This window comes from Schistocerca serialis, chromosome 1, assembly GCF_023864345.2.
Source record: "Schistocerca serialis cubense isolate TAMUIC-IGC-003099 chromosome 1, iqSchSeri2.2, whole genome shotgun sequence".
Taxonomy (NCBI): Eukaryota; Metazoa; Arthropoda; class Insecta; order Orthoptera; family Acrididae; genus Schistocerca; species Schistocerca serialis.
This window is the reverse complement of record NC_064638.1, coordinates 279,466,956-279,490,792: the sequence shown is the minus strand read 5'-3', so window position 1 is coordinate 279,490,792 and position 23,837 is coordinate 279,466,956. Positions and strand designations below refer to the sequence as shown.

At 43.2% G+C, this 23,837-nt stretch overlaps 1 protein-coding gene across 1 annotated transcript in view; it reads right to left on the bottom strand.

The window, feature by feature from the left end:
• Nucleotides 1-23,837, bottom strand: part of LOC126465925 (uncharacterized) — a 405,052-nt gene that overhangs the window by 148,986 nt on the left and 232,229 nt on the right. The window contains exon 16 of the mRNA XM_050096347.1: nt 20,926-21,127. Within this exon, the coding sequence (XP_049952304.1) occupies nt 20,926-21,127 (202 nt within the window). The remainder of the gene's footprint in view (nt 1-20,925; nt 21,128-23,837) is intronic.

Genomic DNA, 23,837 nt, shown 5'->3' with positions numbered 1-23,837 from the left:
CTGTTGACTCAGGGATCGAGACGTGGCTGCACGATCCGTTACAGCCACGCGTATAAGATGTCTGTCATCTCGACTGTTAGTGATACGATGCCGTTGGGATCCATCACGTAGTTCCTATTACCCTCCTGAACCCACCGATTCCATATTCTGCTAACAGTCATTGGATCTCGACCAACGCGAGCAGCAATGTCGCGATACGATAAACCGCATGCGCGATAGGCTACAATCCGACCTTCTACATCTACATCCATACTCCGCAAGCCACCTGACGGTGTGTGGCGGAGGGTACCTTGAGTACCTCTATCGGTTCTCCCTTCTATTCCAGTCTCGTATTGTTCGTGGAAAGAAGGATTGTCGGTATGCCTCTGTGTGGGCTCTAATCTCTCTGATTTTATCCTCATGGTCTCTTCGCGAGATATACGTAGGAGGGAGCAATATACTGCTTGACTCCTCGGTGAAGGTATGTTCTCGAAACTTTAACAAAAGCCCGTACCGAGCTACTGAGCGTCTCTCCTGCAGAGTCTTCCACTGGAGTTTATCTATCATCTCCGTAACGCTTTCGCGATTACTAAATGATCCTGTAACGAAGCGTGCTGCTCTCCGTTGGATCTTCTCTATCTCTTCTATCAACCCTATCTGGTACGGATCCCACACTGCTGAGCAGTATTCAAGCAGTGGGCGAACAAGCGTACTGTAACCTACTTCCTTTGTTTTCGGATTGCATTTCCTTAGGATTCTTCCAATGAATCTCAGTCTGGCATCTGCTTTACCGACGATCAACTTTATATGATCATTCCATTTTAAATCACTCCTAATGCGTACTCCCAGATAATTTATGGAATTAACTGCTTCCAGTTGCTGACCTGCTATTTTGTAGCTAAATGATAAAGGATCTATCTTTCTAAGTATTCGCAGCACATTACACTTGTCTACATTGAGATTCAATTGCAATTCCCTGCACCATGCGTCAATTCGCTGCAGATCCTCCTGCATTTCAGTACAATTTTCCATTGCTACAACCTCTCGATACACCACAGCATCATCTGCAAAAAGCCTCAGTGAACTTCCGATGTCATCCACAAGGTCATTTATGTATAATGTGAATAGCAACGGTCCTATGACACTCCCCTGCGGCACACCTGAAATCACTCTTACTTCGGAAGACTTGAATCCATTGAGAATGACATGCTGCGTTCTGTTATCTAGGAACTCCTCAATCCAATCACACAATTGGTCTGATAGTCCATATGCTCTTACTTTGTTCATTAAACGACTGTGGAAACTGTATCGAACGCCTTGCGGAAGTGAAGAAACACGGTATCTACCTGTGAACCCGTGTCTATGGCCCTCTGAGTCTCGTGGACGAATAGCACGAGCTGGGTTTCACATGACCGTCTTTTTCGAAACCCATGCTGATTCCTACAGAGTAGATTTCTAGTCTCCAGAAAAGTCATTATACTCGAACACAATACGTGTTCCAAAATTCTACAACTGATCGGCGTTAGAGATATAGGTCTATAGTTCTGCACGTCTGTTCGACGTCCCTTCTTGAAAATGGGGATGACCTGTGCCCTTTTCCAATCCTTTGGAACGCTACGCTCTTCTAGAGACCTACGGTACACCGCTGCAAGAAGGGGGGCAAGTTCCTTCGCGTACTCTGTGTAAAATTGAACTGGTATCCCATCAGGTACAGAGGCCTTTCCTCTTTTGAGCGATTTTAATTGTTTCTCTATCCCTCTGTCGTCTATTTCGATATCTACCATGTTGTCATCTGTGCGACAATCTAGAGAAGGAACTACAGTGCTATCTTCCTCTGTGAAACAACTTTGGAAAAAGTCATTTAGTATTTCGGCCTTTAGTCTGTCATCCTCTGTTTCAGTACCATTTTGGTCACAGAGTGTCTGGACATTTTGTTTTGATCCACCTACCGCTTTGACATAAGACCAAAATTTCTTAGGATTTTCTGCCAAGTCAGTACATAGAACTTTACTTTCGAATTCATTGAACGCCTCTGGCATAGCCCTCCTCACACTACATTTCGCTTCGCGTAATTTTTGTTTGTCTGCAAGGCTTTGGCTATGTTTCTGTTTGCTGTGAAGTTCCCTTTGCTTCCGCAGCAGTTTTCTAACTCCGTTGTTGTATCACGGTGGCTCTTTTCCATCTCTTACGATCTTGCTTGGCACATACTCATCTAACGCATAATGTACGATGGTTTTGAACTTTGTCCACTGATCCTCAACACTATCTGTACTTGAGACAAAACTTTTGTGTTAGCCATCAGGTACTCTGAAATCTGCTTTTTGTCACTTTTGCTAAACAGAAAAATCTTCCTACCCTTTTCAATATTTCTATTTACGGCTGAAATCATCGATGCCATAACCGCTTTATGATCGCTGATTCTCTGTTCTGCGTTAACTGTTTCAAATAGTTCGGGTCTGTTTGTCACCAGAAGGTCTAATATGTTATCGCCACGAGTCGGTTCTCTGTTTAACTGCTCAAGGTAGTTTTCAGATAAAGCACTTAGAAAAATTTCACTGGATTCTTTGTCCCTGCCACCCCTTATGAACGTTTGAGTCTCCCAGTCTATATCCGGCAAATTAAAATCTCCACCCAGAACTATAACATGATGGGGAAATCTACTCGAAATATTTTCCAAATTATCCTTCAGGTGCTCAGCCACAACAGCTGCTGAGCCAGGGGGCCTATAGAGACATCCAATTACCACGTGTGAGCCTGCTTTAACCGTGACCTTCACCCAAATCATTTCACATTTCGGATCTCCGTCAATTTCCTTCGATACGATTGCACTTCTTATCGCTATAAACACGCCTCCCCCTTCACTGTCCAGCCTGTCTCTGCTTTATGAAAGTCGGAAACGTGATGGTACGCATTTCTCCTCCTTGACACGAGGCATCACAACAACGTTTCACCTGGCAACGCCGGTCAACTGCTGTTTGTGTCTGAGAAATCGGTTGGAAACTTTCCTGACGTCTGCACGTTGTAGGTGTCGCCACCGTTGCCAACCTTGTGTGAATGCTCTGAAAAGCTAATCATTTGCATACCACAGCATCTTCTTCCTGTCGGTTAAATTTCACGTCTGTAGCACCTCATCTTCGTGGTGTAGCAATTTTAATGGCCAGTAGTGTACTTTAAAGGCATTACGAAGCTCCTGCAAAACCGAATATAGTGGTATAATGATTTCTAATAATTTAGTCGAAATATTTCAAAAAAATATCCAGAAACATACGCTAGCACTGAAAGGCAAGACGGGCCAAATCAGTTGCTGAGGTGCAAAAACCGCCACATGGATCTCTCATACCAGCTCTCTCTTTGTATCAAGCGCTCTTTTCACAAATGCTGTTTGCTTAAGCACGTGTATGTATACACATTTGAAATAGCTTTCCTAACCCCGTTCTTGTGTGCTACAAGTCAGCGTATAGCTGACGAAATATCAAAGCCGCATAAAGTAGGGGCAAGAAGAAATATTTAATATTTTCTGCGTAACCCTATCCTGTTGTTGCTTATGACAACAACGCCGGGCTTACCACATTTCTCGGGCACTTTTGCGAAAAGTTTCAAGGTCAACATTAACAAACGGTAAATCGCTGTAGTCGTATTTCAAGAGCTTAAAATGCCTTTAAAAAACCTAAATTATTCCTTATTCAAAAAAACATCCATCCAGCAATATCTCGGTCGATACCAGAGTTGAAAGGATTAAACATGCAACAGAATTGCGTACCCCTGAGTGTGCTATCATTTGCCGTAAATCTCGTTTCGATATCTCCAACCGTTCACAAAATAAAACAGGTGCTACGTCTTTCGACTCACGCTGTATTATTTCAACATATTGTAGGGGATGGAAACTTGTTTAAATGTTAATCTAATATTTTGCAATTCAGAACACACAGAAAAGTAGTACTCTACGTCTAAAGTATTCATGAGACACAAGCGAAATAGGTCAGTTCATACTAACACCTGAGTATAACAACTTGTAGGGATGTGAGTTGATAGAATGATTGCATGGGCTCAATCGTAGGTAAAGCGGGTGCAACACTTCGGGAAATTCAGTCTTCAGAGGAAGACGCTTACAATATGTTTAGAATACTGCGGATGTATGTAAGATCGATACCAAACAGGACAAATGTATACAAAGAAGAACCGCACAAATGTTTACATGTTCAGAGAAGTTTCGGGATTGCAGCCGGTTGTCATTTGCTACACTCCATGATACACTGAAGAGCCAAAGAAACTGGTACACCTGCAATTACGCAGAAGTGCCGCAACACGACGTGGCATGGACTCATCTAATATTTGAAGTAGTGCTGGAGGGAACTGACACCGTGAATCCTTCAGGACTGTCCATAAATGGTTCAAAGGGTTCAAATGGCTCTGAGCACTATGGGACTTAACATCTATGGTCATCAGTCCCCTAGAACTTAGAACTACTTAAACCTAACTAACCTAAGGACATCACACAACACCCAGTCATCCCGAGGCAGGGAAAATCCCTGACCCCGCCGGGAATCGAACCCGGGAACCCGGGCGCGGGAAGCGAGAACGCTACCGCACGACCACGAGCTGCGGACTGTCCATAAATCCGTAAGAGTACGAGGAGCTGGAGATCTCTTCCAAACAGCACGTAGCAAGGCATCCCAGATATGCTACATAATGTTCACGTCTGGGGAGTTTGGTGGCCAGCGGAGGTGTTTAAACTAGGAAGAGAGAATTATCGACGTGTGGGGTGTCGCATGTCCTACTGGACTTGCCCAAGTCCGTCAGAGGGCACAATGGACATGAGTGGATGCAGGTGATCGGACAGGATGATTACGTACGTGTCACCCGTCAGAGTCGTATCTAGACGTATCAGGAATCCCATATCACTCCAACTGCACACGCCTGCATCATTAGAGAGCCTCCAACAGCTTGAACAATCCCCTGCTGACATGTAGGGTCCATGAATTCTTGTGATTGTTTCCATATCCGTAGACGTCCATCCGCTTGATACAATTTGAAACGAGTCTCGTTCGACCAGGTAACATATTGCCAGTCATTAACAGAAGAATATCGGTGTTGACGAGCCCAGGCGAGGGGTAAAGCTTTGTGTCGTGCAATCATCAAAGGTACACGAGTGGGCCTTCGTCTCCGAAAGCCAATATCGATGACGTTTCGTTGAATCTTTCGCACGCTGATACTTGTTGATGGTCCAGCATTGAAATCTGCAGCAATTTGCAGAAGGGCTGCACTTCTGTCACGATGAAAGCGTCTCTTCAGTCGTCGTTGGTCCCGTTCTTGCAGGATCTTCTTCCAGCTGCAGCGATGTCGGAGATTTGATATTTTGCCGGATTCCTGATATTCACACTACAGTCGTGAAATGGTCGTGCGGGAAAATCCCCACTTTATCGCTACCTCGGAGATGATGTGTCCCATCGCTCGGATGCCGACTATAACACCTCGTTCGAACTCACTTAAATCTTGATAACCTGCGATTGTAGCATCACTAATCGATCTAGCAACTGCGCCAGACACTTGTTGTCTTATATAGGCGTTGCCGACCCCAGCGCTGTATTCTACTTGTTTACATATCCCTGAATTTTATTACGCATGCCTACACCAGTTTCCTTCGCGCTTCATTGTATTTCCACTGGCCACCTGCCAGTCATCTTCAGGTGGACCATCGTAACTGAAGAAGACACCCCAGCTCCGCAATCTAAGAGCTTGCTGTGTGTATTTCGCACATGCGGTGACAGACCGACCACACTACCTGGCGGCTAGCGCCATCCGGAACTCAAGATGTCCTCAGGGTAGTCGCTCGCCGTGGCTATCAGCATACTTTGTCGCCTTCGTTTGAAACAAACGTGGAAATGATGTGGATCCACCAGTTATCCAATTGGCACCCGCGTCACTATGCTCCAGATTTTCCACCATGCGGAAAGCCATTGTATTTGCTTTTTCAGTAGTTTGGAACGACTTTAAAATGTATATGCCACCATTAAAAAAATCTACTTGCTGCCAAGTTTTCCTTGATGGGAGAGATGTGAGGATTAAACATGTGTACGAGTTTAATATTTTGAACCATTCACGATGTGAAAGGAGGTTTCTGTATTACATTTAACACTGGAGTCACAAAATACTGTTGCTATGGCCAAAATTATTGCATCTTCCTACCCAGCGGAGAAACAGTGTTCAGTAGCAGTTGACGTGGTTGACTGGTTGGTTAGTTGGTTGATTTTGGGGATGGAACCAAACAGTGAGGTCATCGGTCCCATCGGATTGAAGAAGGATCTGGAAGGACGGCGGCCGTGCCCTTCAAAGGAACCATCCCGGCATTTGCCTGAAGTGATTTAGGAAAGTCACGGAAAACCTAATTCAGGATGGGCAGACGCGGGTTTGAAGCGTCGTCCTTCCGAACGCGAGTCCAGTGTTCTAGCCACTGCGCCACCTCGCTCAATTGTTGACTGAAAAAGGCGAGTACAGCGCTGACGTCCGGTGCAGCGGTCTTCCACGAATGCGTGTAGTCTTCTAAGCCATACTATGCCTGCAAGATATTTCATAAATTCCTGCCTTTAGCTATAACAAATCACCTTACACTGTTACCAGAAGGTCTACAATCTTAGATAATGGGCGGAAAACCACTTCAACCTGAAATCTCCGGGGGATTATGGCTATCTTGAATAAAAACTTACCAACAGGAGGAATAAATGCTAGACGTGCTCTCTTCTTGATCCAGTTCCTGGTTTTGTCTTTAACTGATAATGCGCTGGGTAGAATATCCATTTCCTCTGAACACTGTCTTTAGGCCGGTGAACTCTTTGCGTAAAGCATTTGGATCCTAGACTGTGTAAGTTCTGACTGTAAATGTTTTCAACTCAGTTTTGATGGGTGATGACAAGTCGTTGATTGTAAACGCATATCGGTGGTTAATGGTTAAATGTATGTTTGATTCGCGGAAGAGAGTCACCGCGTTGCCGAGAAACTAGAATTGACAGACTGAAGATAGACCGCTACGTATTTTTCTCGTAGGGATGGCGAAGGTAAGATTAGAGTAATTAAGCTGCCTACAGAGGCATTTATACGGGCCTTCTTGACTTGTTCAGTGGCATGAACATGAAGACGTCCTAAAATGTGGCAGAATGGTAAGTGCTGTTCATGAGACACTTGACAGTTGTTTGCAGAGTATTTATACAGGGTCGTCAGAAAACTCTCACAAGGTTGTAACGGAATACCCTGCAGCACTCATACAAGCTTTTCGTACTGTATAGACACCTTCAAAGCGTCACACAGCGAATTTTACGAGGGGCGTTCAGAAAGTAAGCTCCGATCGGTCGCGAAATGGAAACGACTATGAAAATCCGATAAATCTTTGCACAGATGTGTTGGGTAGTGTCTCTAGTATAACCCCAGTTAGCATCACGTCGCTCTTCTCATTTCTGAGCTCGCAGTGAGTGCGTAAAGATGTCTAGAAAATAGTGTCTGCCGCCAAGTACGAGGGCCTGGTGAGAAATTTCGCCTGAAGCTATGCAGCTAACATTACATAACTGTCGTGCTGTTTCGTCTTCACGACAATTCTCAGCCGCATTCTGGAGGGGCAATGAAGATGCTCCTGCATCGTTTTCAAATGGAAATGTGAGATTACCCACAATACAGTCCGCAATTGTCTTCCCCTGAGTTTCATCTCTGGTCACATGAACCGCTGTCTTTGAAGACAACATTTTGACACAGACAACGAGGTGTAGGCCAGCGTGGAGAATTGGCGGAAAGCACTGGCGGCTGCCTTCTATGATGAGGCTATTGAAAAGTTGGTACAACGCTATGACAAAAGTCTAAGTCAGAACGGCGACTACGTAGAGAAGTAGCTGAAAGGTGTAGCTAATTGTTACAAGTAAAACATTTCTGATGTTCACTGTGGTTTCAATTTGGCAATCAACCGGAGCTTACTTTCTGAACAGGCCTCGTATATTGGTCTTGAGAAAGAGGAGGGCTTCCATCACGACTGTGCCAAGCACGCTTGTCATTTTCCCTAACGCATTCAACAACATCGCTGGTTTAATTGAGAAACATCTACGGTCGTCAAAATAAATGACTGTAAGACTTCATGTAGCTAAGAAGGGTGTAAGGAGGACTGAAACCAGTCTCCAACATAATTGACTGCATACGTACGACGCTATGTAGTTCATGCTGTCGTACATTGTAAAACCCACATAAAATCATATGTGAACAAAACTTAATTTGTGTGGCAACATTGCTTTTGTTTGCAATTTTTTCCACTAGTGTATTTTGAGTTTACCAGTAATAATTCTAGCATTCAATCGCTTTATTTTCTACACCTCACTCAACAACGTGTTTCAAGAGAGAATACTCCCATTACCAGATTGTCGAATTCAGCTCATGAGGTCAAAACGCTAAGAAGTCTACCAGCTCATTTACGGCGTTCTTAAAGTAAAATGGAATGAAAACACACGGGACTTTGTGTCCTGATCTTACATTAAAATCGTTGTCTTTTATCAGTAGTCGCCTCATCTCACACTGCACAGAGAAGCAAGGACGTGTCCTCCTCTTCAGCTGTGGGCTCCACGAGTGTCAAGCTGACTTTCCGGTTGTCCACTACTTGTTGGGAATTGACATGTCCGAGGTATTACTGTGTAAGTCCAGCTATTGAGTCAACATTATTACTATTTCATCGGTTTATTACTTTTCCTCATTTGAATGGTGGCGACCCTTTAAACAGGACATTTTTCACCCTTGATAATTACGTAGTCCCTGCAGGGGCATTGTAGCCATCTCAGCTTCAGGATGAGTAATTACAGGTATGACAGGGAATGGTAGAGTTTGTTTACCATTAGCAATTACATTTGTGCCACTAGATTTTTTTTTTTTTTTTTTTGTGTCGGTGAGGACGGCAGGGAGACGTGACCAGGACGGCTGAAAAGCATCCGGGATTCTATAAAAGCCTGACCGCTTTGCTTGTGAGTGCAGGCGGTTGCATCTCGTACTAATGTCGCTCCACGAAGTCGGCCTTGTCTTCAGCAGTACAATACCTAGACGTTTGCATTCCAGAGGCGTGCTGTCCATCTCGGACGTGCATCGATAGTTTTATGATTTGCTCTGGGAAGGAGGGTATTGCCTGCTGAAGGTGTGGAATGCACGCGCATTTCTCTGGCGCCAAGTTTAGAGGAGGTTAGCATAGATTCTGGCGGCAAAACTTCTCATTGCCACGTCTAGGTGGGAGTTCTAGAGCGGTGTTATAAGTACGCCATTGACGCGGTTTGCGCGGGCAGCTTTGCCACTGGAAGGACAATTTTTGGAGACTGCACGAGGGTTTGGTGTCGGGGAGAGAGGAGCTTTCCGAGGTACTCAGTGGATGTCCACCGTAGAGGATAGTCCGCGTAGTTCGGCTTAGGTACGTTGTACGTTTGGAAAATTGGCAGAGAGCCGACATAAAGGATAGCCTTGGTTCCTTCGTGGCATCAGCCATGATTCACTGCACATCTCGAAGCGAGGGTACGCCGGTAGCAGCCTTTGCAGCTATACACATACAGCCAGTCTCCACGTCGCCCGTTGGGAATTTCAGTGGTGAGAAATCTGTCTGTGAGGACTCAGTCTTCACTGCAGCGAGTCTATCTGACCTACATCCCTGCGTTTCGACCAACCTAAGTCGTATTGACGTTCAGCTATCGGTTCATAATCTCGGTCAGTACTTCACATGTAGTCAGAAAGCGTTGTTGCTATTACCCTGAGGAAAGCATCGTTTTGCTTGGCCCCCTCCACCCCCGTTCCCCCTTTAATAACTTCTCCAGCCATCGACATCAGGTCACCCTGTGTTTTGTGTCATGTTTGTTTTCTTGGAATCTGATCTGTATGATAATTCTGGGAATGTGCGCGTTGGATTCTGGAAGTCTGAAAAGAGCAAAATTTCATTTCAGTACCCTTCTCATCCTCGCCATTTGAATTCTAATAAATTTTTGTGAGCTGAGTGTTCATAACAAGGGAAGGAAAACTTACGCGTTTCCAAAGATGCTACTTGCTTTTCGTCGACTACGATCGTCAGTCTCCACCCGTTTGTCAAATTTATAAGCATGCACCTGCCTTAAAATAATTCCAAAAAGCCGGTGAGAAATATCGTTTCGGGTTTCACTTGTGCATTAAGAATATTATCACGTTTCTTTTTCAGGAATTGCAATCTCCATTCTTATAGCAAATCCAGATATCGTGATTTCTTTTCTATGTGCATGATTCCTAAATCATTTTCTATTTTCTTAATAGGATGGCTTGTTTCGTGCACGCCGTTCGTAACAACTGATTTGTCATAGATACTTCGCCTGAGTGGACCTTCATGTTCCGTTTACCTGATAGAAATATTATTTCCGTGTGTCCACTATACTTTGCATCACAGGACGCGCAGTGTACCTCCATTTTTCGAACTTGTATTCTTTTTACATCGTGCTTTAAGCTGTACCTCACTAGACTATTGATTGGAATGCTATTTTGAGAGCGACAGGTTCACAGAGCAAGGTGGCGCCGTGATCAGCACACTGGACTCACACTGTGGAGGATGGCGGTTCAAATTCTCAGGTGGCCTTCCAGATTTAAGTTTTCTGTGACTTCCGTAAATTTATATAGGCTGGTTCCTGTGAACAGAATACCAACGATTTCTTTCTACATCCTTTCGTAATTCGAACGTGATCTCCGATTCTAATGATCACACTTGCGAAAGGAATTTAACCTTCCTTCAGTACGTGAGGTTTAAAAATGTTCGCGATCTATTGCGACTGTTCGATGCTGCGGCAGTCAGCATTTCATTTTTTCTTCGTTTAATTTCTTCTTTCTTTTATTACTTTCGCGCAGCAGTTTATTCAAAGTATCTATTTTGTTGCCTTGTTGATCGCTCTGGGTAATAACAAAAATTTTGAATGTGCTTTGTAGGCAACACACAACTTTGATTATCGATATGTTTTGTGAATGGACAATCCTAAGTTGCTAGAATGATGATTTACCTCCCACCATAAATATATTATCGTACATTTTATCTTTCCTATTATAACGGCACGTATACTTAGCCCATTTCTAATCAGGGCGGGGTTGAGAGTTCGAGTTAACAAGGACTTTTATTGTTGATCTCTGGCGTGTTAATGACTCATAATCCTGGAATAACCGACATGTGATTGTTGCAACGTCCTCCTAGAGGTAGGACAAGGCCTTTCAAGTTTGATACCTCCTCTTAGTGGGTTGGAAACTGCGGGAAATCGTTTCTGCTGGCGCCTGCCTGGGCAGAAGCTCTCCAGCGACAGCTCTTCTCGCGCGAGGGTACGACGCTATTTGAGATGAGAGATGGCGCGAGCGTGCTATCAAAGAAGACACTTTAGCGGACGATTAGGTATTGCCCCTATTAAGAAGACAGCTTCTCATTAATGTCTGCACATCAGGGTCACGCTGCATCCCAGAAAGCAATCTCCTACGTGATATAAACGATACTCTTCTCACCAGGCGTCAACGGAATGCGTCGTCGAAAAACACGTCACATCAAGGGCTCTCTGTTGAAATGAATGTCACATTGAGGAAAAGCTGGAATTACGTGGTAGCTCGACCTAATGTAGCTTGGTTCTTCATCACAGGCTGATGCTAACTAATTCGGGTCATTGTTACTTTCGCTGGTAGACTGAAGGATTTTGCTTCATATAATTCTTCGTTACCGATAGCCTTCTCGCTACAGATTGCTATCGTTGCATCTTTTCTACGACCTTTTTCATTTGAAACAATGGCAATTTCTGAGAGAGACTTTTATTTCGATTCTACCAGGCGTAGAAGTAGGAAACCGGAATTTGGTTTCAATAACTATCCGTCTGTTGTTTGAAACTGACAAACAATATTTTATTCAAAATTATCTCCATTGCTATTTATAGATTTCTCCCACTTCTCCGGCAGGCTATGAATGCCACGCCAAAAATACAGTTCTTCTTTTTAAGCCCGAGCCATTTTCGTACATTTTCATACGAATTGAAGCGTTGTTCAGCGAGAGCATGTCCCAGTGACACAAATAGATGATAATCGGATGGAGACAGGTCTGGAGAATAAGCCGCATACCCTAGTATTTCTCAACTGAACACCTCGATCGTTTCCCTGACCAGTTTTGCTATGTGTCATAGAGCGGTATCATGGAACAATATGACTTTGTTGGCTTGGCTCTGAGCACTATGGGACTCAACTGCTGAGGTCATTAGTCCCCTAGAACTTAGAACTAGTTAAACCTAGCTAACCTAAGGACATCACAAACATCCATGCCCGAGGCAGGATTCGAACCTGCGACCGTAGCGGTCTTGCGGTTCCAGATTGCAGCGCCTTTAACCGCACGGCCACTTCGGCCGGCAATATGACTTGGTACTTATATGAATATGGTGTGTGTTCTTTCGGACATGTCCGAAAGATTTTGTGTTGCTTTTTTCCATATACCGGTCGTTTTTCACGTAATATTCGATTTAAATCGATCATTTGCTGTTGGTAGCGATCGGTGTCAACGGATATCCCAGGTTTTCAGCTCATCACCCTTCTCATCACACCAAACACAGAGCACTGTTTTCTTTCCGAAGCGATTTGGTCTTCGAGTGGATGTCGATGGTTTGCCTGGATTCACCCAAGATTTATGGGGCTTAGGATCCTTAAAATACAGGGCGATTATAATTATAGTTAAACTTTCAAAACGCTGTAGCAATAACACCACTGGTCAGAATGACGTCAAATTGCAACGAAACATTGTCACAGAAGTGGTAAAACGCCTGGCAGAAGAAAAAATATGTGAATATTGATCAATAGATGGCACTGTATGGGTTACAATACGTAAATGAAAACATCTGTCACGCGCACGACCCACTGAAGTTGGTATAAACACGCCGGGGACGCGGCTTTTCCTCTTTCCGCGGTTCGACGTTCGCTATGGCTGTCTCAATGCAGGATCGCACTCTGCTTGTAAAGCTGTGTTACAACAATGATGACTGTGCTCACGTCGCTCTGCAGGAGTTCCGGACACTGAAGGGTTTGAAAACAGGCGTTGGTCCGATGACTGCTGCGGGTCTGGAGAAAATGATTCGGAAATTCGAAAAGACGGGTTCTTTTGGTGTGCAACCTGGTAGAGGATGGAAACGAATTGATTCGACATCAATGGAAGCAGTAGCCCACAGCAATGCAGCAGGAGACGAATGGTGGTGTGCGAACGTGTAGTGCACGAAGAATTGCGCGAACAATGGACATACCGGGCGCACGGTGCGTAATATCCTACCGAACATCCTTCTTTGCTATCCATTCAATATTACCCATATGCGCGAGTTGCTTCCTGTTAACCTGCCAGCAAGAGAGAATTTCTTCCTCTCATGGACGTGGACAGTGACTGACCGTGGAAGATTTAGTGGACTAACGAACCCCATTTTCATCTGTAGGATCTGTCAATACACAGAATTGTCGAACGGAAAATCCACGCGCAAGTCAACCAGTGCCACTTCATCATGAAAAGGTCACTGTGTGGTACGGTTTACGACATCATTTAGCGTAGGGCCACATTTTTTCTAAGACACAGGTGCTTCCACTCCTGTTACCTGTACCGTCACTGGTAAGCGCTATGAGTGTCTTTTGCGCAACCACGTCATTCCAGCTCTCAAACAGCGTGGATGTGTGGATGGCATCATTTTTATGCAAGATGGCGCACCTCCGCAAATTGCAAATCCAGTTAAGCAGCTGCTCAAGCTCCACTATTATCAGCCGCCATTTCCCTTCAGCCTGGCCATCCCGAACACCTGATATTAATCCGTGTGTCTTCTGGCTGTGGGGCTATCTGAAAGACGTTGTGTTCAGTGTTCCTATTGCAAACTTAGCTGCACTGAAGGCACGCATTGCGCAACACATTCCGAACATGACCTCGGACACACTTCGATTAGTTGTGGAACATCCTGTTTCTCGATTTCAACTGGTTGCAGAAAACGGTGGACATCATATTGAACATGTTTTGCACCAGTTACACGGAAATTAATAATCCGATTTGATTGCAATTCATGCTTTTTATGCAGTTTTTTGGCCTCAGGACAGTTAAAAACCGATTTTTCCCGTCCGATGTGATACATGATCTTGCCGTGATGGATGGGCTTACTTAACTGACAGTCTCATATCTGTACATCCACGCACACAGAGTAGTATAGTTTGTTTATCGTCAAACGTACACCTTAGGCATTGTTGTACGATTCATTTGTCATTTGTAGTCGACCACTATTAAATTATGATGCACACAGAGGCATCTATTGCTATATTTTGTAACTATTTATTTTTCTTCTGCCATACGTTTTCCCCCTTTTCTGATAATATTCCGTTGCAATTTCATGTCATTCTGACCAGTGGTGTTATTTTTACTGCGGTTTGAAAGTTTAACGTTAGTTATAATCACCCTGTATATCCATTTTTCATCACCTGTCACTATTCGATGGACAAACGAGTTTCTTTTGCATATGGCGAACAGCATTTCACAAGTGATCTTTCGATTTGCTTGCTGTCTTTTATTCAGTTCATGCGAAGCCCATTTTTCGACTTTCTGCACCTTTCCCATAGCTTTCAACCGAAGAGAAACGACTTTCTGCGTCACATTCAATTGTTAGGGAGTTCCTGTTGAGTCTCAGTAACATCTTCATCAGTTCAGGGCTGCAATTCGTTGTCTGCGAACTTTTTCGGTGGTTTCCCGCGCTCGTCGTTTTTCAACTCAAAATCATCGTTTTTGAATTTTTTGAACCGCTCGAAACACTGTGTTTTCCTAAGAACATGTTTGCCGAAAACTCTAACAAACATTCGATGCGATTCTGCAGCAGTTTTCTTCAAATGATAACAGAAAACCAATGCTGTTCGCAAATCGTAGTTCGTAATCACAAAACTCGACATGATTAAGGGTTTGAAACAGATACCGATATACAGAACTTGTGTTACTGTGTGTTGACATTCATCGTCGGATGTTTCAGTAAGCAAATGGCGCAACAGACGCGGTCTCAGGCTCGTACATTGACGGCTAGCACCGTCTATAAGGAAATTCCAGTTCCATACTTCCACACCCGGTAAATTACACGAATTGGCTAAGTGCACCCTTGGTTTACTTATACATCGAAATACATTGTATATGATGATTTTCGTCCACTTTTAGCTTTCACTTGAAATGTGCGCCATCACGAAAATTACTTCAGTCGACAATGTCCCTCCAAAGTGGAGCAAATGTCAGGTACCGTTTGACTTAACCGTGCTAGTTCTCATGGAGAATGGCGTATAGTATCTGGCGGTACGCTCCTGAGGCGACCGAAAAAGCAACATGTTACATTTTTACTCCATAAATTCATGTTACGTCTATAAAAGAGATATGTTACGGAACATGTCTTATACAGGCCTGCTATTCTTGGATAAAAATATCATAGTTCTCAGTAGGAACACGATAACGGCTGATGTGTTCCTAGACACCATTATTGAAGGCGAAAAGCAATACGACTATGATTAGCAACTCGACAGAATTTTTATATGAACAGTGCCCAGAGCCTCGTTAAAAATACATATATTTTTTATCTCGATATCTGCAGTACCCAACATATTTTTACCTTCTGGCTGAACAGATTCCTGTTTACTATTTCCTCTGCTTCTACTTTGGATTTCTCGTTTATTACCGTTGTGGAACAGTGGTACTTTATTTGATTTTCCTATAAACGTCAGAGGCTTGTGCGTAAACCTGTTTGTTGGGAGTCTATTGACATGTCTATAAAATTGTAATCTTCGTCTTCGAATGTCTTGTAGCAAGTTTGATAAATTTTTCTTCCTTCAGGACGTTTCTCAGATCTCTTTCTTCTATTGAGAATTAATGTTTCACTTGGGCGCGTTGCAGTTTCTGACATTTGTGGATAGAAATGATCTTTTTGTTGTAGATGCTACACATTCTCCCGTACGCTGTCTTCAGTTTCTGTAATGGAACTTTCCGTGCTTCAATTTACAGCCCCGTTGGCCCACAATCTCACCGATCTACTTGAGGTACCTGGCCCTTTTTAATTTAGCATACTTCTCGTTTAATTTCTGAATGTTAAATTTAGTGTAAATCAAACAATTTTGCTCAAAAGAGATATCGTGGCAAGACTTTTTAGCGTATTGCTTAAGGACTTGCATCTGTTTGATTGTTGTGATTTCACTGTCCATTAGTATCTCTAGAGAGACTGCGAAATCTAGGCAAGAGACCTCAACGACATCTTTTGTTCGTTCAAATTGAGTAGGGGTCCAGAGGTTTAATTTTTGTTTATCTTTTATTTTTTCTCATTCCCTAACACATTAATAAAAGAATGAGATTGAAGGGCAGTGGCGGCCGTTCGTTAGCTGGACGAACACCGGTTGTAACTCCAAAGGGTTCTGATATTTCCTTCATTTTTGCTGTGAACATTACGTCCGTCAGAGTTTACTTGATGAGGCTTAGTGTTTTTGGGTCTAGTCCCTTCGTCTCTTGGATTTAAAAAAGAAACTGTCCATCACCTGACTGATATGCCTTTCTGAAGTCGACGAAAGTGGAGGTGACTGGTCTACTTCGGGTTATCTTATGGTTTCTGTGTTATTTTTAGTTTGATCGTCTATTCTGGGCAAGAACGCCATGGTCGAATGCCTGCTTGGTACTCTTCGATCTTATATTGAAGCTCTGCTTGTCTTCTTTGAAGGTGGCCGGAGTGGCAGAGCGGTTCTAGGCGCTACAGCCTGGAACCGCGAGACCGCTACGGTCGCAGGTTCGAATCCTGCCTCGGGCATGGATGTGTGTGATGTCCTTAGGTTAGTTAGGTTTAAGTAGTTCTAAGTCTAGGGGACTGATCACCTCAGAAGTTAAGTCCCATAGTGCTCAGAGCCAATTTAACCATTTATTCTTTGAAATAAACAAGGTGAGAATATCTTGTGCCTCACGCATTTCCAATAGAAACCAGTTTTTCCTTCTTGTCTCTCTTTTTCGCTTGTGTTATCAGTTTTGTTATCAGCTTTCCGATGTTGAAAAAGTGCTGTTTAGTCTCTGGTGATTTCTTAATTTTATATTTATGGAAGGCTGTCCTCTATTGCTGAATCCTACCAAGATTGTTTCGTGTTTTTCGTGTTTTAGGATTTTGGTTTGCTGTGTGATCTAGGTTTGAAATTGTTCAAAAGAGACTGCCTTTTCTTTCTTTCGTTTCTCTTCTGTATTAGTTCCCTGGACCCTGTTTGTGTCAAGTTTCTCACTCTGTGGTCTCTAGCGCATGGGCTCCCAAGCTTTTCCTCAGACGGAACACTTTGGGCATCCTGGTGCTTTGATGGAAGACCTGGTTTACTTTGAAGGCTAATAAAATTTTAAAAAACAGAAAAAATGGTTGTTGCAATGATTACTTCAATTTTAAAATATAGCGAAAGCATGTATACCATAATTAAATTAATAAAGTAATTAGTATCGACAAAGTATCGAAAAAGAAAACACCGTTTCCGTTTCTCACGGAACACATATTCTCGGCCCGCATCTCGTGGTCGTGCGGTAGCGTTCTCGCTTCCCACGCCCGGGTTCCCGGGTTCGATCCCCGGCGGGGTCAGGGATTTTCTCTGCCTCGTGATAGCTGGGTGTTGTGTGCTGTCCTTAGGTTAGTTAGGTTTAAGTAGTTCTAAGTTCTAGGGGACTGATGACCATAGATGTTAAGTCCCATAGTGCTCAGAACCATTTGAACACATATTCTATTCTTACATTCTGAGAAACCCTGCTCTAGCAGTATGTTCATCTTTGAGCAAACAAAACTTTTCTGCACACAAGACAGTGATCCGAGTCGACATTGACTCCTCTGTTGGGTTGTACATAGTGTACTTCTTTCTAAGAATGGTATGTGATGGCTACGAAGATCGACTTGATATTTACCAAGCAATTGTATGAGTGAACTCCAAGTCTTTTACCTTCGGGGATGTTTTCCATTTCCAAACTGGGTAGTTGATACAACGAAGTTAGTATAGTTCCATCCTTGCTGGGGAATTTATGTTCTGGGAAATTGCCAACGGTTTTCTTGTTTTTTTTTTTTTTTTCTCACCCTGGCTGTGTGTTGACATCCCCTAATAGAAGTTTTATATCTTCGCCTGGAATTTTTGACATGACCTCCTCCAGTTTAGTCCAAAGCTGTTCAATCTCTTCAGGTTCTATTCGGTTATCAATGTTTATGGGAGCATGTGCATCAATCAACCTGTACATCTTATTCGAACACTTCACACGCATTGTCATGATCCTGTTATTTATGGGTGTAACTACTTTGATTGAATCGACTGCATTAATGTTTACGACAAAAGCCATACCCAGTACACAAAAATGGAGTGGTATCCCTCCCGATTCGTTTGTCTGCTTTGATTTTTGAGACACGGTAGTTACGTTACTCAGTAGGATTATCGTCTGTGAAGCGTATTTCCTGAAGGGTGGTGTCAGCATCTTTTGTTGGTATAGCTTTGATATGATATTTTCTAGTTTTCTGGTAGAACTGAGATGTTGATATTGAAGTTTCCACTACGCGTACGTGTCTTTGGTGGTAATTTACCAAAGAACTCAGAAACCAGGTCCCCTAAATGCATGCTTGTAATCAGAATTTTGTTCACTTTTTTCCACGGGGGGGGGGGGGGGGGAGGGGGAGGGAGAGAGGGAGGAGGTGTTAGGGCCAGAGATTGTTTGCTCCTCGAATATGAAATCAGCAGCTGTGTACTTTGGATGAACAGACACGACCACACTGTCGCTTGCTCAAAGTCAGGAGCAAGGCGGATTTTCTTGAAGGAGTTAGCTCTTCCGCTAATTCTGCCGTACCGAGATACACTCTCTTCGCCGCACTACCTGACAAAAAAAGTGAAGCATCAAGAACGGAAGGAGATGCTGTGTGATATTATTTCAGTGATTAAGATCGAGTCAGTACGAGCCCCTCTATCAGTATAATGTTGCACTCACATTGGTCTAGATGCGTGCACTATTTGGTTGGGTTTGAGTTTCAAAAGGCAAACGGCAAAGGACTTGGAAGACTTGCGGAACAGAAAGACTTTTTTGAAGATACGTTGTGAGACGAAATCAACAAAAGGACAACAGGGGTAGTATAATGTAATCGATTTAAATCAATGCCGACAGAATTAGCTTAGCAAATAAGACACTTAAAGTAGCAGATGAGTTTTGTTATTCGGACAGCAAAATAACTGTCAGTGGCAGAAGTAGAGGGTGAAACTTTCAGACTGGAGTCTGAAACAGACACATTGTATGTAAACTGAAGGTGGAGAGGGAAAGGAACTAAGGAAAGGAACGAATGATACCGGTGCATCGGGACTTCATACGACAAGTGAAAATGTGTGCCAGACTGGGACTTGAAACCAGTATCTCCTCTTTACTAGGCAATTGCGTTAACCACTGCCCCACCCGGACTATTTTAAAATTCTCCCTAGCCGACTCTCACTTCCATCTAGCGCCACGTATCCGTAGTTTCCCTCCAAGTTCTCCATGTACGCTAATTTTAGACTCACACTGGAGGCCGAACGTAAATGTCGGTCCGCACTGGAAGGTTGTAGATTCACTGCCCATCGGGGAGAATCGATTGTATAATTGAGCTGTGCATGTTCCTAAGCATTCATATATGAGAAACATTTGTTAACATAGAATATAAATTTAGAAGGTCTGTGACTTAAAGGTAGTCGCTTGACCGAATCTGTTTGCCTGTAAATAAATATACAACAGGTTTCTGTGTGCCTTCTACGTCGGTTTGTAAATACGTTGGAGCTGTGCAAGCCGACCGGGTTGGCCGAGCGGTTCTAGGCACTTCAAAAATGGTTCAAATGGCTCTGACCACTATGGGACTTAACATCTTAGGTCATCAGTCCCCTAGAACTTAGAACTAGTTAAACCTAACTAACCTAAGGACATCACACACATCCATGCCCGAGGCAGGATTCGAACCTGCGACCGTAGCTGTCTTCCGGTTCCAGACTGCGGTTAAAGGCGCTGCAGTCTGGAACCGCAAGACAGCTACGGTCGCAGGTTCGACTCCTGCCTCGGGCATGGATGTTTGTGATGTCCTTAGGTTAGTTAGGTTTAACTAGTTCTAAGTTCTATGGGACTAATGACCTCAGCAGTTGAGTCCCATAGTGCTCAGAGCCATTTGAACCATTTTTTGTCCTTAGCTTAGTTAGGTTAAAGTAGTTCTACGTTCTAGGGGACTGATGACCTCAGATGTTAAGTCCCATAGCGCTCAGAGCCATTTTGGAGTTGTGCAACCTTGTTTAGAAAATATGGTTTTGAAACTATTTATCTGAAGTATAGCCTTGTGAAACTTGATTGATAAGCACAGTTGAGACAAGAAAACAGAAGATTTTTTAAATGTGGTGCTGCATGCGAACGGTAAAGATCAGCTGAGTGGATCTAATGGAGAGGTACTGAACCGATTTGGGGAGAAAAGAAATTTATGATACAATTTGATGATCAGTTGATAGCACACTCCTTCAGGCATCGATGAATTGTCGGTTTTCAAATGGAGACCAGTGTGGAGGGGGGGGGGGGGGGTAAAACTGTAAAGGGAGACCTCAAAAAATGGTTCAAATGGCTCTGAGCACTATGGGACTTAACATCTACGGTCATCAGTCCACTAGAACTTAGAACTACTTAAACATAACTAATCTAAGGAGAGCACACAACACCCAGTCATCACGAGGCAGAGAAAATCCCTGATCCCGCCGGGAATCGAACCCGGGAACCCGGGCAAAGGGAGACATAGGCTGGACTACAGTGATCAAGTTCACATAAGTGTTGATTGTAGAAGTTATTTGAACACTAAGAGGCTTGCGCAGAATGGACTAGAATGGATAGTTACGTAAAGCCAGTCTCCGGAGTGAAGATGACAACTCAGATTTGAGAGACGGCGTTAAAGTAAAGCAACTCACCACCCAGTTGGACCAAACTCCGTTTTCATTGACGACGTTGATCCAGTCGCCGACGATGCGGACGAAGTCCTCTGCGCTGGAGTCACCGTTGAGGTCGGTGATGAGCAGGAAGTTGAAGGAGAAATGCGCGCCAGGGTTGGTGGCGTTGCCGTAGTAACCCAGCACCTGGTCCAGCGATCCGTACGCCTCCGTCATCATCACCCTGGGACAAGCATTCGACAAACACGTCAAAGAACAGCCAAGTTGCAGAGTTAGGCAATGCAGCCGCCGTTGTGGAGCTTACTAAGATACTAAAAACATGATGTGTTCTCCGCTGAGGCATGAAACTCCAACGAGTCTGATGCAGTGACGAAGGACATTTAGGGCAAATTGTAAGAGCTTCGCTAAATGGATATCAATTTGACATTAGCTCAGAAAATGAGCCAACTCAAGAATTCACTGTTTTGTAACACTTAACATTAACCTCGGGTCTGATTAGCAAAGTTCATTGTTGATCTAATTCAGCATGAAACATGTTTGTCAACGTTGCTAAATTACTTAGCGATCGAGTTATCGTGTTTCGATGGCATATATTAATCGCAGATCCTAGATACTCAGTATTTATTATTGATGGCATCGTGTTGTGAATATTAGCAGAAGAAACCGTGTTCCTCAAACTTCCAAACAGGTTAAAAAGGAAGTTACTCTCGGAAGATTTCTTGGGCCAGTATAAGGATATTTTTGAAGGCAAAAAACTGGCAACTACGGTCAACAAAAAAAGGCATGGTAGAAAACTGCTTTAATATTAAGTCATGAAACAGGGAACATATCGAGAGGGAAGATTTTTAAAAATGTGTCACGACAACAAAGGTCCAAAAAGAAGTTAAAGTGTGCCAAGGTTCTGTTTCAGAATGCGATTTATAACACTAGGAACCGTTCGACAAGATCTAGGTCACGTCCACATGCCATTAGCAGGTAATGACGCAGCCGATTTTACTTCGAACAGAAATTTGTATCGACCGTGGAGTAGCATAACGATTTTTCAACCGACACAACTTACTTAACTTTTTCGATTCATCAACGCAGTTTATTCAGGAGGTCTGTGTTCGGTATTTACATTGTCGTCTTGCATGAAATTTAATACGAAGTGTGTACTATTGTTACTCAAGCCTTCATTGTACTCTAGGTGTATGTAGTCTAAGGCTGTAGGACCCTCTTACCCCAGAAGAAAAACAGAAGCAGTGCTCTCCGAGACGGTGAAACAGTTTGCCGTCCTTCGGAGGCTTTACACCAGAATTTCACCGACTACAGAAAATAATAAATGCCTAAAGCTTACATTAATATACACTAAAACACAGAAATTCTCGACTACATTCATACTTCCGCATGAGTTAAACATGTTTGCGCCGTGTGCCTTGAAACTTCGGTGCAATGCGACGTGGCGACGGGGTTCATGGTTACGTCATAGGCTCTTAGTTATGACGCTTAGCTAGCGTGACCCCTACCGCGTATTCTAGTATCCGTTAGTTAAATAGATTTCACGGAGTACACAATTAGTTACTTTCGGCATTTAATTAGATTAGTTTTTATTATTTAAAAATTCAGTATTAGGTTGAAGTTTTGTACCATGACACTGTTGACAAGTGCAACACAGGGTCAGCCAACAGTCATTACTGATCAGCAGTTGAATACAATAACTAAGGAAAATGTTACACAAGGAGAAAGTTTTTGAGAAAGGAATATTCAGTATTTTCATTTATAGAAGAATTTTTGTAAAAAAAATACAAAAGTGTGAACTTACAATGGTGTGAAAAATGTAATTTTGTTACCAGGTATGCAGATTTTTTTGCATCGTAATCGTCATAAAAATATTCCAAACATAACCTGAATACCTACTGCGCTATGGACAAAATATGCATATAAAAATTTAAATGAAAGGCGGGTTTCTAAGAAAAGTGAAATTCAAACTGAATGAGAAATAGATATAATGAACGCAATAATGTAGACGAAAAACAGGATGATAAAACGAAAGAAATTATTACATAAAATTTATTTAAAACACACGAACAAATATTTTAAGCTCCTCAATTGGCATCTCGAGGCTGAGTGCTCCCCGAAAAATGGCAACAGCGCATGGCGGCCTGGATGGCCACCCATCCAAGTGCCGACCACGCCCGACAGCGCTTAACTTCAGTGATCTCACGGGAACCGGTGTAGCCACTGCGGCAACGCCGTTACCTAAAGTAATTTTACTAACGATTTAAAATTTAAAGAAAAAATGCTAACTTCACTGGATTCGAGCCGACAACCTCTTGAATGTGAAGTAGTTATCTTGTGCATTACTTCAACAACCAGGCTATACAAATGGCGTTCCAAAAGATTTTCACAGTCGTCTCTAAGTTTTTTATTTTTTGCAGGAGGAGAATGAAATTTTTTGTGAACATACTTGAAACATTTAGCTATACGTTGGTGTATAAAAGAATTTTCTTTTATTTACAGGTGAGCCGTAATGGACCGTGAAGTAGATGTCAGGTTGCGACAACGGTCGGTGATTGAGTTCCTTTTCAAGACCGGCGATGACTCTGCCACATCGATTCTAAGGAAGTTGCTCCCTGTTTATGGGGAGGACACAGTGGATCGCATCAGTATCCAGCGGTGGTTGCAGAGGTTTAAAGAAGCTGATTTCTCTGTACTGGACAATTCACGATGCGGTAGTCCATCGACAGCAGTCAGAGATGTGGAGAAGGAGACCATTGATCAAATCATCCAAAATGGCAGAAGTGTGACGACACGACAGCTTGCTGAAATGACTCGTTTGTCATTGGGTAGTGTGGTATCACTGGTACATTCATTAGGATACAGATAAATCTGTGCATGTTTGATGCCTAGATTATTGACAAGAGAAATGAAAACGATGAGGAAGAATGAGTGCG